This window comes from Solea solea, chromosome 1 (genome assembly GCF_958295425.1).
Source record: "Solea solea chromosome 1, fSolSol10.1, whole genome shotgun sequence".
Lineage (NCBI taxonomy): Eukaryota > Metazoa > Chordata > Actinopteri > Pleuronectiformes > Soleidae > Solea > Solea solea.
The window spans coordinates 13,274,395-13,290,288 of record NC_081134.1 but is presented as its reverse complement, the minus strand read 5'-3'; the positions used below and the strand labels follow the sequence as shown (position 1 = coordinate 13,290,288).

Below are 15,894 nucleotides of genomic sequence, written 5' to 3'. Positions count from 1 at the left end.
ATCCCTTTCATTTTCCAGGGCTGACGCTGTGACTGGTGTCAGAAAACAGGGATGTACTTCTCTAGCACAAGCCTACTGCATGGTAGGTAGAATGGGTTAGAGCAGAGGTGTCAAACTGCCGACCCGTGGGCCACATGCGGCCCACCACTTAATATCATGTTAAAAGGAAAACATGGCCCCGTGACCTCCTCTACTTTTAAACACAGCATGTGTGGCTGAGGCACAGCTGCCAGCAAGGTGATAGAATATAAACTGAATATATAACATTAAATTACATATAAGCTTACTTAATTTTCGATTTATTTCACCATTTTTGATGTTAATTGACTTATTTTGCATGTTATCCTGAAGTATACGTCGTTACATATCAAACAAGCACATTTACTTTGAAATTCTGTATCATCGTGAATATCTTTATCTTTAGCGTAATATCGTGATGGAATATTGTGTGATCATTTTAAGCCCACCCACTACTAAACAGTTGTTCTTTTCCAGTTTCATCCAGGTCATTTGAGTTTGACACCTGGGTTCGACTGCGTGGATGATTTGATTAACCTTCATCACTCCTGCGCTCACGTTGCACTCAACACATGACGCTGCTTGACATCGAGTGTGGCAAACGTGGCTCTAGGTGATTTTTTTATTTTGTTTGTCATTCCAGGTCAAACCATGGGATCATTGCTTCTTCACGGTCAGGTGCTTTGACAACACCGTGCACTCCTTTAAGGTTTCCTCAAAGACGAATTCAGTGGCGACAAGAAAAGTGAGATGAGATCCATTCTCCGCACACGTTTCCAAGTGTTTTGTGCGTCACTTAAGTCATTGTTACGATTATTTTTCCTCTTAGAAATGGTTGGATGCTTTAGAGGCACATTCAGCCTACAGCACTCGTCACTGCATTCAAGAGCAGATCCTCGGTGATGATGGTGATGTTGATGCTGCTGTGGGGAACCTGAGACAAGCAGTTCAGGTAAGATGAGTTAAAAACTTTTGTAAAGACGTATCATGTAGGCAAGCATCGGTGATTCATTGCCGTTTATTTTTTGAATCCATGTTGTCTGCCTTTTGTTGAGCCAAGTGCCTCTGCCCTGTGCTCCTGCAGGTAGCCAGCACTTGCCAGCAGAAATTGGAGAGTGAAGTGGCAATATTTCTGTCTATGGTGAAGAATGGAGCGGATTTTGGTGAGTGCCCAAATCTTTGTCTCAGTAGGGGTTGTGCAGACGGACTGTGCCATCGTCCATCGCTGCTGACTGATGGACATCAGGATGTGGACTCACCATCATGATGCCATGCCCATCTTTTTTGTCCATCAAGGGACAGCACAGCCTAATGTAATACACGCAAAGTATTTTTTTATTTGCTGTTCCTCAGTAGACCTAAACTTTCTGAATCAGTTATCATTCCTTCTTTTTCCTGAATTTGATTTGTAAATACAAATAGTTTTGCTTCTAGTTTATCTGTATTAATACGCTAAACCAGTGATTCCCAAAGTGTGAGCAGCAAGAGATAATTGAAGTTGATAAAGTGTGATTATGTGGAATTTAATTTATAGGAAACAGACTTACATTTGTTTTACTAGCTTTTATTAGTATCTTCAGATAGAACTTGTCTGCACTTACACATGTGCAGTAACAGAACAACCAAAACCAGGCCAGACCATTAAAACTATGTCGGGGCCAATCATTTGTTATTACTTGGCGCAAAGATCAGCTGTTCTAAGTGTGACACTGACTGACAGACTCATAATTAATGTATTATTATCTGTAACGATGTACTCAATCATTTCACAGGTGTAATTTAAGGTGTTGTTGAGCTGCATACACTTCTCAGACTTTGAATGATTCTTCTAAATAATTAAAGTTCGGGAACAGCTGTGCTAATTAAGATTTGCCACCTTTCCAATGACATGATTTGCTACTTATCGTTGTCAAATGAAGATATGTTATAATAACAAAACAAATCTTACTTTATAGTGTATGCACCCCCCCCCCCTTTTTTAAAGGATTGGCTGCTCCTCTTCTACTGAAAGCTAAGGAGACCTGTGAGCTTTCCAGTGAAACCTGTGCCGCCCTCCACCTCTGCCTTGAACTGTTGTCAAAACAAGAAGAGGTAAGGCAGACACCCACACAGACGATCTAAAAATAACAGTGCAGCTCACTTATAATATCTTCCCATCATTTCTTCAAATAAAACACTTACAACCATAAAATAAGTGCTCGGATTTATCGAGCATATTGAAGTGTTTCGGAAAAGCCATAAATATTATGTTTTGTGTGTTTGGTTTGCCACTTTTCTTTCTATGTTAGGTGTTGGCTGCAGCTCATTCAGCTTTTCCGAATCCTTATGTCATTGATTCCTTTACCCTCACACACTCCTATTGGTTGATTTAACTGCACTGACTGAGCTCCTCCCCACCACGTGTCCTCCCTCATATTATTAATCATATTTGAAGTTTGTGTGTGCGTGCATGTGCGCCCCCTGTACGCCTGTCCTAATCGTGGTGCTCTCCCCCTGGAGGAAGCGATGGAATAGTGTGGTACTCATTGGCATGTCTGTGGAAAGGACACGGGCGAGATCCGCTTTTATGCTTAGGTCTGCATTCAGCCTGCAGATCAGTGTAGACTTACACACACTCTGAATTGAGCAGCTATTCCTGTTAGGACACTGCATTGACTTCCATTCGTTTGCCATTGTCCCTACCCTCAACTATAAGCAGTTAATGTCTTAACTTAACCTAAACATGATTTAAGTCTGAGCTTCAAACTTAACTCGTTCAAATACAAGTACCACAAGTGTACACACACACACACACACACACACACACACACACACACTCTCACCTGCTCTAGGGAAAAGGCTGTGCATTGAGCGAGAGAACCCGAGTGTATGCATATTCACAGGCTCAGCTGGCGTTGCATGCTTTCATCCTCGCTCAGTGAAAATACACGCTCGCAGGCACACTTCCACATGCCACATCATCCCAGCATTTGTCCACAGGAGGAAGGAGAGCGGGTTATCGGCACTTTCATCCGGCACATGCACAGGTACAAACCAAACAGCTGTTACGCTAAAGCCCTGTGCTTTCCTTTCGTTGTTTTTTCTTGAGCTGAATAACTGGCTTTGTTTGCTGTGGACTGGTCCCCGATGACTTAATAGGTGTTTTTGAAGTTGAGCATCAACTCGGTGTATTCTGATGTTTTACTGTGTGTTTATTTTTTTGCTCTGAGGGTTGGTGTGAAGCAGAAATTAGTGAGTGTTGTTTTTCACTGTGGATTTCATTAATTGTGTGAAATGTATCTTATTTTAACTGGTGCTAATGAGGTCATCTTAGAATGTAATAAATAATGGTTCAGAGAATGGAGGGGAAAATAAATGCTAAGATACTATAAGATATAGTTGTTTTTGACCATTTTAAGAAGCAGTTGTTCCAGTTCTGTCGCACATTATATTATTTTTGGCTATTATCACTGAGAGGCTGCGTACACTGTATCACTGTCATCACCCAGAAAAGATTTTAAATCAGTACAAAAACAACTAAGGAGCTTTAATTAATTTTGAGTATAATAGTATACCAAGTAGAGAAGCACGTTATAGATTCTGTCCTCATGCTAAGCCTCTGCTACTACATGCACTAACTGGATTATATTTTTTCTCCAGTGCTGCAGAGATTGGCGGCATTAGGCAGTATTAACTTTAATCCCACACTGCTGCTGTCCTGCCACAGATGCCTGCGTCGGTGCCACTTCCACGTTATTGTTCTCCACTGTACATAACACGAAGCAGTCACATGCTGTGGTAATTGTGTTCCGACTTTCGGGGCAGATGTGCGGTAGAGAAACACAGTTCATATCTCAAAGGGTTTTGCAGCCATTAGTGTGTTGCCCTTGAGCAGTGTAAATGCAGCCTGACCCATTTCAGCAGCTGCTGCTGCAAAACTGAAGGAAGTGCCATATTTACACAGTACATGCAAGACACTGGGTGACTGGTAGGAGACTACAAGACATATAGGGTGGTGGGTTTTTTTTGTAATAAAGATAGAGCTACATGTAGGCAATCCTTGCAAATCCAGCATATTTATGAATCCAACCTTTTTGTGTTTCAGAGGGATAATGTGTAATGTAATGTAATGACTCGTAGAGGAGCGGATCTGGCAGTGCAGGATTTTCTTTTCTCCAAACCTACACATGCTCTTAGATCTACATAGTTATGAAAAAGAAGATTACATTTAAACCTCTGGGAAGAAATGGTGGGACCACAAAGTGTAGTTTGATTTTAAACTCATGGTTTATTCACAGTCATAGGAATTTGAACCCCAGATTTGAAACCTAGAGGTTTGCAATTAGATCGGTGCCATGTTGAGGTTGTCATTTGTCAATCAGGAACATAATTTACAAATTGACACACAAAGTTCGTTTTACAATCAGCAGAGACGCCACCTAGTGGCTATTCAACATATTCTCGTCTCCTGTTTGGCTTGAGGAGTATCCTGGAAGACTACGTTAGTTTTTCTTTTTTTTATATATATATATATATATACACTTTATGTTCCTGACTGACTGACTGACTGATGGTATGTTATCCTAGGAGTAGAGACATTGTACTGTCCCTCTTCTATATACAATGATGAAGCATATCTATATAATATATATCTATAGTTTTTTTTACTTGCCCATTGATGCATGCAATTACTTTCCTCCCGAGATTGCCTCCCCCAACAGCAGTGAAAGCAAATTTGACAACAAAATAAAAGCTCCATCCTTTGGGGTGGCAGCCAAGGAGAAGCATCGCTCCCAGGCTCCGGCAACAGCTCCAGCACACAGCCTCAGCAGGGCTTAAAATAGAGCTGTTTGTGCTCAGGCGAGAGGATGCTGTGAGAGCGAATGAGCTCGCTGGGATACTTCCAAAACAAAGTGTACTGTTTGTGGATGTGCTCGAAAGCCAAGTACCTGAGACAGGGAGCGTTGACACAGGGATTGGTCACAGTGAGCTGATTTACTTTTTTACTTTTTTATGTCTGATTGCAGCTTGTGTCACTATGTGACTTTGCTGTTGTCGATTTAGGATGAAAAAGGATGAAAATCATGTTTCCTTCAGCACAAACTTTAATCTTGCCAAAACCTGACTGTTAAAAATAATTAGAGGTATGGGATATGGGTTATTCTATGCTTGATACAGATCCCTTGGAGTGATCAGAGTAGCTGATAATCGATATATCATGCCTATATCTGTGGCCACGTTTTCTTTTCTCCATCTGATAAATCATTGCAGTTTAATAATGGTAAATGATACACAAGCAATATTCGGCCTATTAATTAAATAATGGGCATTAATAAAGTGCCAAAAACTAGGCTCAATAGCTCTAAAAATAATGATTTTCTACATTAAAGAGGGACACACCTGTCAGTATGGGAGAAACTGAAATAATCTGTGTGAAATATGATTTGAACACAGTCTGAATATCCAAAGGTTGATCACACGGTGTGATCGCGGCAAGTGTGAAAGTGTTAATTGTGTCCTTGACTGTAGGTGTCGCACAGCAATTGAACCTCATGTTAAAGTAGCTGCTTGTCGGCTTCAGCTACAGTTACAGAACAATCTTAGTGGAAGACGGAGAAAGAGTCCATGTTTGTGTTTGGTATTTTGTTTTTTTAAGCCCGGGGGGGGGGGGTACCACATCAATTGAACATACTGTATATCCTGTGTTTCCAAAAGCTCCAGTTGGAATCCCATGAATATTCATTACAAATTGATGGAGTGGTGGCAGTTTGCTGATCAGGAAAAAAAGAATCAGCAAATATGTAGATGTATTATGCAGCATTTCCTTGCTTTGTCATCTTCGTTTTTGCAAGTAAGTTGCAACAACCTTTTAAAAATGAGTATCTGCCACATTCGATCTTCACGATCGCTGAAATATACCAAAACTACTTTTGGGCACAATGCTTTATATATTGGGAAAGGCATTAAGTAAAGCCAGTTCATTAATGTCCTTTTAAGGTTTTAAGACGAAGTTGTCTAAGCCGGGATCTCACTATTTGCGATTGTGTTTGCAACAGTTCACTTAGTAAAAGAGGCAACACAAACATGGTTAGACAATAGGAAACTGATCTATTTCATTCCACAGTGGCCTGGCTCAGGTTGCTCTGAAGAGACTCCGGCCGCGGCTACAGAGCTTTCGGAGACTGGGGTGTTTGGTTCCGACTGGAGGAAACCAGATCTTTGAGCAGGGATAGAGGAGGGATCTGCCTTCACAATCAAATATTTGCCAATTACACTGTACTCTTGGGTCCAAAAAGCATAATCTCTCTCCTGATGCTGTACTTTGTCTCTGGCGTGCCTGTTTTATCCGTCTGTCCCTGTGCATGCAGGTGTGGAGCCTGAAGTTGGAGCAGGAGTTGGAAAAGAACAAAGCTCTGACTGAAGCTCTGCAAACTTTGGCATCCGAGCGCCACGAAATCAAGCAGTCCCTGAGCAAAGGCCGGCGGTCGTCTACCCTCAGCACGTGCACCGAAGATGACTTCTATGATGCTGAGTCAGGTCAGCAGCACCAGTTAGTCACGTAATTAACCCCTTATTGGGGTTGTTTTCTAATTGTAGTGAGTTAATGCATTAATTACCCCATAAAAGGAAGAATCTTATGACATGTCTTTTTTTTTTTTTTTAAATCCAATTTTGTTTAAAACGACACAAAAAACGAAATTGTATTATTTATACATCAAAGTGTGTTTTATCCGCCTGTAAAACAGTTTACACGGATAGATTAAGCCATGTTTATTATTCTTGCATCCATGATTTCTTCAATGTGAACTCCTCTTTAATGGGAGAGATTTGACAGTTACCAACCGCGGACCGACACTGACCAATGAATTGGTCACATCCACAGGTGTAGCCAAAGTAGGAGGTGAAAAGTGAAAAGAGAGTGCCGTCATGTCTGTTTTTATGTTGACCAACTATTTACTGTCAACTGCACTGGCTGTGTATTTTTTACCATACACGGGCACAGACACTGGCGTTTGTTTCGCAGACCGTGTAAAGGGATCTTGTGGCACTTGTGGGGCAATGTTTGTCTTTAAATGCTTCCTCATTTTGTTTGTGTCATGCACAAACACACTCTGGTGTAATGATATACATTCCCTCTGTCGCTGTCCCTCTTCACTGGATTCTGCCGGTCGACAGTTGGAGGCAATGCTTTACCAATTAACCCAGGAAACCAAAGGGCAGTGCAAGTTTGCATTTTCTTTTCTTTGTTTTTGTCCCTGTAACTGGTGCACAAACTTTAATACTTAAAAAGTTGAATTTAAGGAAGGCATTCAGTGCATGTCAGGCTTCCATGATGAACATAATGTTTGTTTACGGGGTAAATCCACAGTGCGGCTTGTGACGCATATTTACATATGAATGCGATGCCTCCAGCAGCACATCGTTTTCCAATTGCTTCAGTTTTCAGCGCTCGCTTTACTCTCATAAAATGATAGTCTGTCTGCGTGCGTGTGTGTTGTACGCAGTGTCACTCCGACCACTGGCACTGCGTCTGTCTCAGAGATGGCACAGACAACATTGACACTGTCCTCTGTTATACTCGAGGGTGACAGGCAAGTGCTTGTGGGGTTTTTTTTTTTACGCACCAGCATCAGCAAATACAGTCCGTGGTAAAAACACACATCGAGTTTGCTTCTCTGTATAGCCAAAAGCCTCGCCGTGGTGATTATGAACAGCACACTTCCTTCTACAACATGTTTGTGCACTGTGGAGCAATCTTTCTCAGGAGACGTTGCATTATTCATGCATAGCCCCGAGTTATCTACTGGCCAGAGACACTCAATACAGCAAGTCTCCAAACTGTGCTCAGCATATGTAAGAGAATGTTTCTACAGAACGAGCTGTTTAATTCTCAGCCACACGTGTTACATTCTGGCACAAACGTGTAGCTGCAGTGGCTGAAACGACACAATCCGTCGACACGTACTCGCATACACGTCAGAGTGTACAGACACCACACTATACTCTCCTCCCATTGTTTTACCTGACGGTGGCGGCGAAAGGGCGGAGTAGGACCCAGCACGCACGGAGCAAACAATGTTGGAGGAAATTAAGCCTGTTTGTGGCATCTCATTGGAACACAATCCTCAGGTGGGGTTTGGCTGACTGCAGGGAGGGAGAGGTTGGCGAGGAACCTGAGCACAGGTAGTTATTTTCAGACAGTTTACCGCCGAGGCTACAGCTGTGTGAGCTGCCTGAAAACCTGTGTGCGTGAGAGAGAGAGAGGGAGGGAGGGAGAGAGAGAGAGAGAGAGAGAGTGTGTTTGGCATGACCTGGCATCTGCCCCCTGTCGCCATCCCACAGATTCGGAGTCAGAGTTGTCTGTGAGCGGCTTCCTGTCTGTGGCCAGTCACTCCTGTGAAGAGGACGAGGGGAGAGACGCCCCCCTTCTCAGCAGCCTCTGCCATCCCAGCGCACTCAAGGGGCCTGCCGGAATGTCAGGGGAGTGTAACCATGGCAACCAACCAGCCCAATGCAATGGAGTCAAGAAGCACAGGTGGGATATGCTCCAGTTATGATGTCATGCTTGTTTACTGGCTGAAACCATGGCACTGAAATCAAGACATCCAGACTGAGTGCTTAGCAACCTGTTTTAATGTGCACCAGCGTTTGTTATGGATAATTATCACAGCAGTGTTAATATTAAACATGTTAAAAATGTTATCCATGCGATGGGTAGTATATCTGTCTGATGATAGGTAGCAAACAAACATCAAATAGCAGCGAGACCAGTAAACACCATAGTCGGTGTAATTTCTTCTGACAGATCAAACTCTCCCAAGTGAGACAGTCGACCTGAATCCTGACAGATTTGTCTTCTTTCATTTCTGTGAAAACTGATTCTGCCTTGGTCTCGCTTCCTTAATCCAACAAGTGATCAATGAATAATTAAACGTGCACTGGCTCGGAGTAGGAGTTGGAAGAAAGGGGCTCGCTGACTGGTTGCCTGTGTGTGCGTGTGTTGTGCATTACAGATTTATGAGGTATCTGTTTATTTGGAATTTCTGTTATGTGAAGACACTCTTGCCCCCGGTTGCCTGTAGATGGTTGTGTTTCATTTTTTACATTATGAAAAGCTTTGTCTTGAATTCTCTAAATCAAAACTGCACAAATCTCTCTTGGCCATGGAAATACAGTCGTGTAAATGTAAATATTTTAGCCTCTACTTTTGCTTAAAACAGATTTTTAAAGCTAAAGAGATTATATTGTTTCAGCACAGCATTAAAAACACAGCTATTGAAGCTATAGAAGATGATACAGTTCACCTCAGAATCTAGAAAATCCTCATCTTTATTAGTCAAATGAAAGAAAGATTTCCATGTTAAAATGCCGCACACCTGTCAAGTAGTCCACCCCACAGCTGTCGGCAAGACTTTAAGAGAAACTCTGGGCAAAATGAGTCCGTGTTGTGAGTTTTAGAATGAGAGCACAAGAAAGTGGTTATGTATCAAAGCCATGCCAAAAGATTTGGACGTTAACTGTTCATGTAAATGCTATATAATCTTTAATATGCAAAAGAAGTGAGGTGAAATGAGTGGATCTTTCCGCCCGTCTCGAAAAACACACCACCACACATGCAGTAGTACACCCAATCATAGATATTGCATGAGGCCTGAGCAGACCAGCTGACGGCTTACAGGTGTCGGATGACTTTGTTTCCAAACGGTGGGTCAAGCTATGTTATCTGCTCTGCACGGTGTAAAGGGCCAGTGTGGGATATTTCAGCAGGTCCGTGGACAGAAATGAGTAGTGTTGTATAATCAGAGTATATGTGCACAAACAGTGCTTGCATGCACTCTATTTGTGGACGGTGTGGTTTCTCAGACTCTGCAGTGTATGACCCAGTTTTTTTCTCTCCCCATAAAAAAACGTTGGTGTCTGCTAATGTTGTTTCTCCCGTACTTTGGCAAGATATGTCCAGACTGCATCCAGGAATCTTAATTGGAGCTGCAGCTGTTCGTGCATTTTCAATATCGCACATTCACGTTCGCAAGAAGCCAAAATCGTGGCTGTGATTAAATTATAACTGTGAGCTCCTGCCGATTGTTGAGTCATATTCTTAAGTGTGTAATCCTGCTTTGGAAACTTTTAACGGCGCATGTTTGACGTTGTCTTGCTTTATTTATGGAGCGTACGTCTCCAGTCTCTCTAAATTTGTCACAATCGCTCCTTGGGGTGTAGAAGTATGGCCTGCACGTGATGGATGTAGACGGACGGCATGGTTCCAACTGAAATAGACTCTGACAAATTTCTTTTTAACGTAATTTTCTCTCCCATAGAACATCTCTGCCGACTCCCATGTTCTCCAGGAATGATGTCAGCATCTGGAGCATCCTGAAAAAATGCATCGGCATGGTGAGAACAAGAGAGAGAGCGAGCACCACAAACACTTAATCTATGAAGAAACAATGAAGTCTTGTTGAATAAGAAATAGACTCAGAAACCGTCAGCGCATACTCATTATCTCTTTTACCATTAGATGTGTCAGCCATTATTGTGAGTGTCTGCGCCCTTGACCCCGCCCGGATTTAATTACATTTAATTATATCTAATAATGTTTTGTTCCCTAATTAGACGTGGATTAAACATCCTGTGAGCGGCACGTATTCAGTTCGTTGAATTGATAAATATCCTTGACATCACTATTTCCCTTGTTCAACCTGATCATTTGGAAGAATCGGGCACAACTGCTAACAGTTTGCCTTGGACGTCACATTTTAATGTTACACAGTCGCCAGCAATTTATTAGGAACAGAGGACACCAAGTAAAGTGTTTTGTGTTCAGAGAGGGATACCTTGGCTGTAACTAGCTGTTATTTGAGTCACTATTTGAGTTGTCTTTCTGTCATTTGTAACCAATTTGGTCTTTCCTGGGTGTTTTTTTTTTTTTTAATCTGTAAACCCCAGAGAATGAAAATATAAAGATAATGTGAGATCAGCCCATCGGGTACCATGCCACAATACAAAGTGACTTACCCGTCTTTAATTTTGAACTTCAGCAGGTTGACTTGACCATACAGACATGAGTTGCAGCTAGAGCGGAAACAATTAATCGATTATCAATCGATCACTAAATCAATTGGCAACTATTTTGATAATCGATTCATCGGTTCAAAGCTTTTTTCATGATTAAAACAAGATTTCCGATTGTTTAATCTTCTTAAATGTTAGTATTTTCTTCGTTTCTTTGCTCTGGATAAGAAAGAAATCATTAAAAGTTAATCGTTTTGCTTTGTGGACAAAACAAGACATTTGAGAACATCATCATTTCCAGCTTTGACGAACACTGCTCAACATTTTTTAAGGTTTTCTCATATTTTATGGACCAAACGATTCATCGAGAAAATAAGTTTCATCGATTATGAAAATAACCGTTAGTTGCAGCCATATTGGATATTTGTGTACCCAATTAAGTGGCCAGTGAGTGTATTACGTGTAAGTTTGCAGCATCCTCTGTACTCCCTTTCAATCGCTGCCCATGTCCTTTCAGGAGTTGTCAAAGATTGCCATGCCTGTGGCGTTTAATGAGCCTTTGAGTTTCCTCCAGAGGATAACGGAATACATGGAGCACACCTACCTCATCCACCAGGCCAACACCACAACAGACTCTGTTGAGAGGATGAAGGTATCCCAATGACTGTGTTCACTGACTGTCTTCCACAGAAACATACAAATCTAATGTTCAATCTCCTAGGTCATGCGTCAAGAGTCAAATCATCAAACACATGTCCATCCCAAAACATGACACAGCCATACCACTATGCCATTAATCTGTATCTGTTACGTCATACAAGTGCAATATCGTCCCTAGTGTAACAGAAATGCAATCACACCTATTCATTCTCCTCTTTTTTTCATGCATATAGCTTATTTCATTACAAAAATGTTCTTATGCACCAAAGGAGTTGCACTCTAATTTTGTTGTATGTAACACAGTAACAATAAAGGCTATTCTATTCTATTCTATTCTATGCACGATTTTCTGTAAATTCTTGCTCTGTGTCTTTTAGAATTGCATGTTTACTGAATGTTTGTACTGACTCAGTTGGCCGTACCTGACGATAAGACGCTGCTGTGTAGTGTGTTGCAGCGTTTGCCGTGTCAGCTGTAGCTTCACAGTGGGAGAGGACTGGGAAACCTTTCAACCCTCTACTGGGGGAGACGTTTGAACTCATCAGGTGAGACGGTGCACAACCTCAAATGTGCAAATGTCTGTTGCGAGCACACTTTCACACCAAGTATTTCTCCGTCTGTGAGCGTTTGTATTATTCAACGGGTTTCCCTGCAGCACCAGCTATGTTTTTTTTTTTTTCTTCTTCTCCATCAGAGACGATTTGGGCTTTAGGTGGGTATCAGAGCAAGTAAGCCATCACCCTCCAGTCAGTGCCTTTCATGCTGAGGGCCTCCAGGAGGATTTTGTGTTCCATGGCTCCATCTATCCCAAACTCAAGTTCTGGGGAAAGAGCATAGAAGCGGAGCCCAAGGGAATCATCACACTGGAGCTCCCCAAGTCAGTACATCGTCTCAAGCTGCTTTTGTAAGTGGGATTTCATTGACTTTGAGGTCGCGTCATCTTCTTGGTTTTTTTTTTTCTCTGTGCAGGTATAACGAGGCCTACACCTGGACGAACCCTACCTGTTGTGTACACAATATCATTGTCGGTCAACTTTGGATCGAGCAGTATGGCAATGTGGAAGTGATCAATCACAAGTAAAAGAATATTTGCATTCTTGTTTTGTCTGTGATTAAGACGCATAGCTCTCTTTCTGCACTGAAGTGTTGGTCTACTTTTTAGATGTGGCTTATTGATTGTGAGCGCAGAACTGGGACAGTTGCCAGGTATAGAGAGTAGAGGAGCGTGAGAGAGGGCTAATTAATGTTTGAAAGGCTCAGCTCGGGAGAAGAACAGTTGAAAGAGAATTGGTAAAGCAGTCTGTCGTTCTGTGGCAGGACTGGAGAGAGATGCAGCATGATGTTCAAGCCCTGTGGCCTGTTTGGAAAAGAGCTCCATAAAGTGGAGGGATACATCCTAGATAAAAGGTATTGTCTTTGTTGAATTACCCGTCATTTCATTGAAATGTAAGGTATTTGAATATTCTACATTTTTAGATCATCGTCAGATCATCACATGTTTACATTTGTTTTCCTTTGCAGCAAGAAGAAACTCTGTGCAATATATGGCAAATGGACGGAATGTTTGTACACTGTAGACACTGCTTCATTTGATACCTACAAGAAGTCTGACAAGAAGAATTCAGATGATAAAAATGGCAGTAAACGGGTACAAGAAAGATGACACATATACATATTGTTTTTGACATGGTTTGTATCCGTTTGGTCAAAGATGAACGTACGCGTCTGTGCCTTTGTGGCCTCCCTCCAGGGCAGTGTGGACGAAGAGCCAGAAGAGATGCCCCCACCTGATGCTGAGACAGTCCAGGTCATCCCCGGCAGTGAGCTCCTGTGGAAGATTACACCTCGACCAGAGAACTCATCCAAGGTACGAGAAGATGAGAAATTAAGTTGGAGGGATGTTTGCAACCAACGTAGAATCCTGAAAATGTGTTCTCTCTCTCTCTCTCTCTGTGGCAGTTCTATGCATTCTCCACATTCGCCATGCAGCTGAATGAGCTGGAGAAGAGCATGGAGGGAGTCGTCCCTACCACGGACAGCCGCCTCCGACCCGACATCCGCGCCATGGAGAATGGAGATATAGGTACAGTGTGCGACCTTGATTTGAGCCCCTGCAGTCATGCAACGCCACCCGTGGTCCGCGTTCACACTTGTGCGTTCTGTGGCTCACAGATCTGGCGAGTGCCGAGAAGAAGAGGCTCGAGGAGAAACAGAGGATGGCCCGCAAAAATCGCACCAAGTCAACAGAGGAATGGAAAACGAGGTTAGTCGATTTCCCCATTTGCTCCATTTTGATAAATATGGGTCAGCTTGAACTAAACGGCTCCTTGTTGTTTTGTGTTATCCACCGTGCCTCCCCCCCTATTTAATACTTGAAAAGGAATACTGCACCTGGCCCAAGGTTTGCTCCTGTTTTTTTTCACTGTAGTTTGCTTGTGTGTGAAGTGTCTGCAACGCCATCCCCAGGAGAAAAGGCACAACTGCAATCTGCGTGCTGTGGTTTTGTTTTGACTGGAAGCATTAGTCGATGCACTGTCACATTTTTTTCTTTTATTTTGAGCCACGCGTGTTGCGCTCGCATTAAACTGGTCTTCCATCGATCTCTGCAGGTGGTTTCAGCAAGGACCCAACCCTCACAACAAAGCTCAGGACTGGATCTACTTGAAAAGCTACTGGGACAGGAACTACACCCAGCTGCCTAATATCTACTAGCGAGTAGAAACACACCCACATATCTCAAATCCACTTTCACCACCGCTGGACTTCGTCTGCTGCGCTCGGGTTTGAGCGACGGCTCCTCGGCATATTTGCATATTACAGCAGGGCAGAGAGAACTGGATTCCAACTTGTCTTCTTACAACGGCTGTGAAATATCAAATGAAGTCGGGCGGCGTATGTTAATCAATTAGTCATGTGTGAATAATCAAGCACAACAGCTCTTTTGCTCATTTATTGAGGTTTTCAGCCACTCGTAGGCATATACTGGAAAAACTAGAATGTATTTTAGGAGTATTCCGTTGTTTGTTTCGTTGATAGATGGCGTGTTTTGAACAGTGACCTCATTCTGTGCCGTTTGTCCACAGTTGAAACATTTTCCTTGTGAGCTTCACTGCGCTGAGACAAACGGTAGGAGGCAGCACCGCAACACTGACACTGACTCTACTTGTGCAGGCATAATGATTATGCAGTGCAAAGTATTAAAAATAGACACCTCGGGCGCATTTGCTCTTGTTTGCACTCCCTTGAGTGCTACAGGTGACTAGTGTTTAAAAGTTGCCCAATTGGCCAGCACTGCAGCAGTAAGACTTTTACAAAATAAATGTTTAACATATTAAGCGCTCAGCTATGTATATTGTATAGATATGTATAGAGACATAAGTCGACCCAATTCTGTGGACACAGTAGCACTATTTTCCTAACTACACTAAAGCAGAGACGCTGGCTCTGTACTTAAAGATGTGTGTGTGTGTGTGTGTGTTGTTACGTCTTGCCATAATTAAGCAGAATTAGCTCTATTTCTTATGCTATGTGCATTGATCTGATTTAAATAACTGTCACAATAAATGCATGCGCATCATTATAACTATGCAAGCCTTACCTCCTCCATAATGGCAACACTGAATATTTATTCCGGATGGGTTTACGATGCATCTGCTGTAAGTTTTAGTTTTGTTTTTAAACAACATGTAGGTTTCACTGACAGAATTTCTATTGTTGCTAAATAAAGGCTTAATGTGAATCAAACATTTATGAGTTGAGACTGATGCCTTATTACACCCCCACTGCTGTCTGCACTCGCAGATGGTTTCAGAACCCAAAGGCACGAGGCAGAGTCCTGGTGCTAGGATAGAGGGATTAGAATGTAAATGGATTCAAAAATATATGACGTAAAAGAATGCACCCATGGAATCAATGCAGACTTTATTATGCAGGTCTTATTCCCTTATACCACCTTTTTTTTATGCTATGTAAGGACAGCCTAGTTTTATGAGCAGCACAATAGCAATGCTTTAAATTGTTTTGCATAGAGTAGAATGAAACTCTTTCCATTAGCAAACGACAGAACAGTACTGGAAAGCTCTGACATGATCTGTGTTTTATCTTAAACCCGGACCTGCATTGTGCTGCTTCAAGACGACATTAAAAGCAAACAATGGGCCTCGTTTGTCAGCGTATTTACCGTTCCACATTAATGCTTTGCAACGTAATGGAAAAAACAAATAA

General features: G+C 42.3%; 1 protein-coding gene across 3 annotated transcripts in view; it reads left to right on the top strand.

The window, feature by feature from the left end:
* LOC131469034 (oxysterol-binding protein-related protein 1-like) overlaps positions 1–15,414 on the top strand; it is a 19,201-nt gene extending 3,787 nt beyond the window's left edge. For 2 of the 3 annotated variants that reach the window (XM_058643867.1, XM_058643876.1), the window contains 18 exons: positions 19–82; positions 662–763; positions 848–970; positions 1,103–1,181; positions 2,003–2,109; positions 6,366–6,534; positions 8,341–8,533; positions 10,317–10,392; positions 11,528–11,662; positions 12,118–12,215; positions 12,365–12,547; positions 12,640–12,747; positions 12,988–13,077; positions 13,192–13,318; positions 13,421–13,537; positions 13,630–13,753; positions 13,843–13,933; positions 14,280–15,414. In XM_058643867.1, the coding sequence (XP_058499850.1) occupies positions 19–82; positions 662–763; positions 848–970; positions 1,103–1,181; positions 2,003–2,109; positions 6,366–6,534; positions 8,341–8,533; positions 10,317–10,392; positions 11,528–11,662; positions 12,118–12,215; positions 12,365–12,547; positions 12,640–12,747; positions 12,988–13,077; positions 13,192–13,318; positions 13,421–13,537; positions 13,630–13,753; positions 13,843–13,933; positions 14,280–14,382 (2,089 nt within the window). In that variant the 3' untranslated portion in view covers positions 14,383–15,414. Of the gene's footprint in view, positions 1–18; positions 83–661; positions 764–847; positions 971–1,102; positions 1,182–2,002; positions 2,110–2,951; positions 3,045–6,365; positions 6,535–8,340; positions 8,534–10,316; positions 10,393–11,527; positions 11,663–12,117; positions 12,216–12,364; positions 12,548–12,639; positions 12,748–12,987; positions 13,078–13,191; positions 13,319–13,420; positions 13,538–13,629; positions 13,754–13,842; positions 13,934–14,279 lie in introns of those variants that run through there. The other variant, XM_058643884.1, reaches the window with a different exon arrangement.
* Positions 15,415–15,894: the final 480 nt, after the last annotated feature.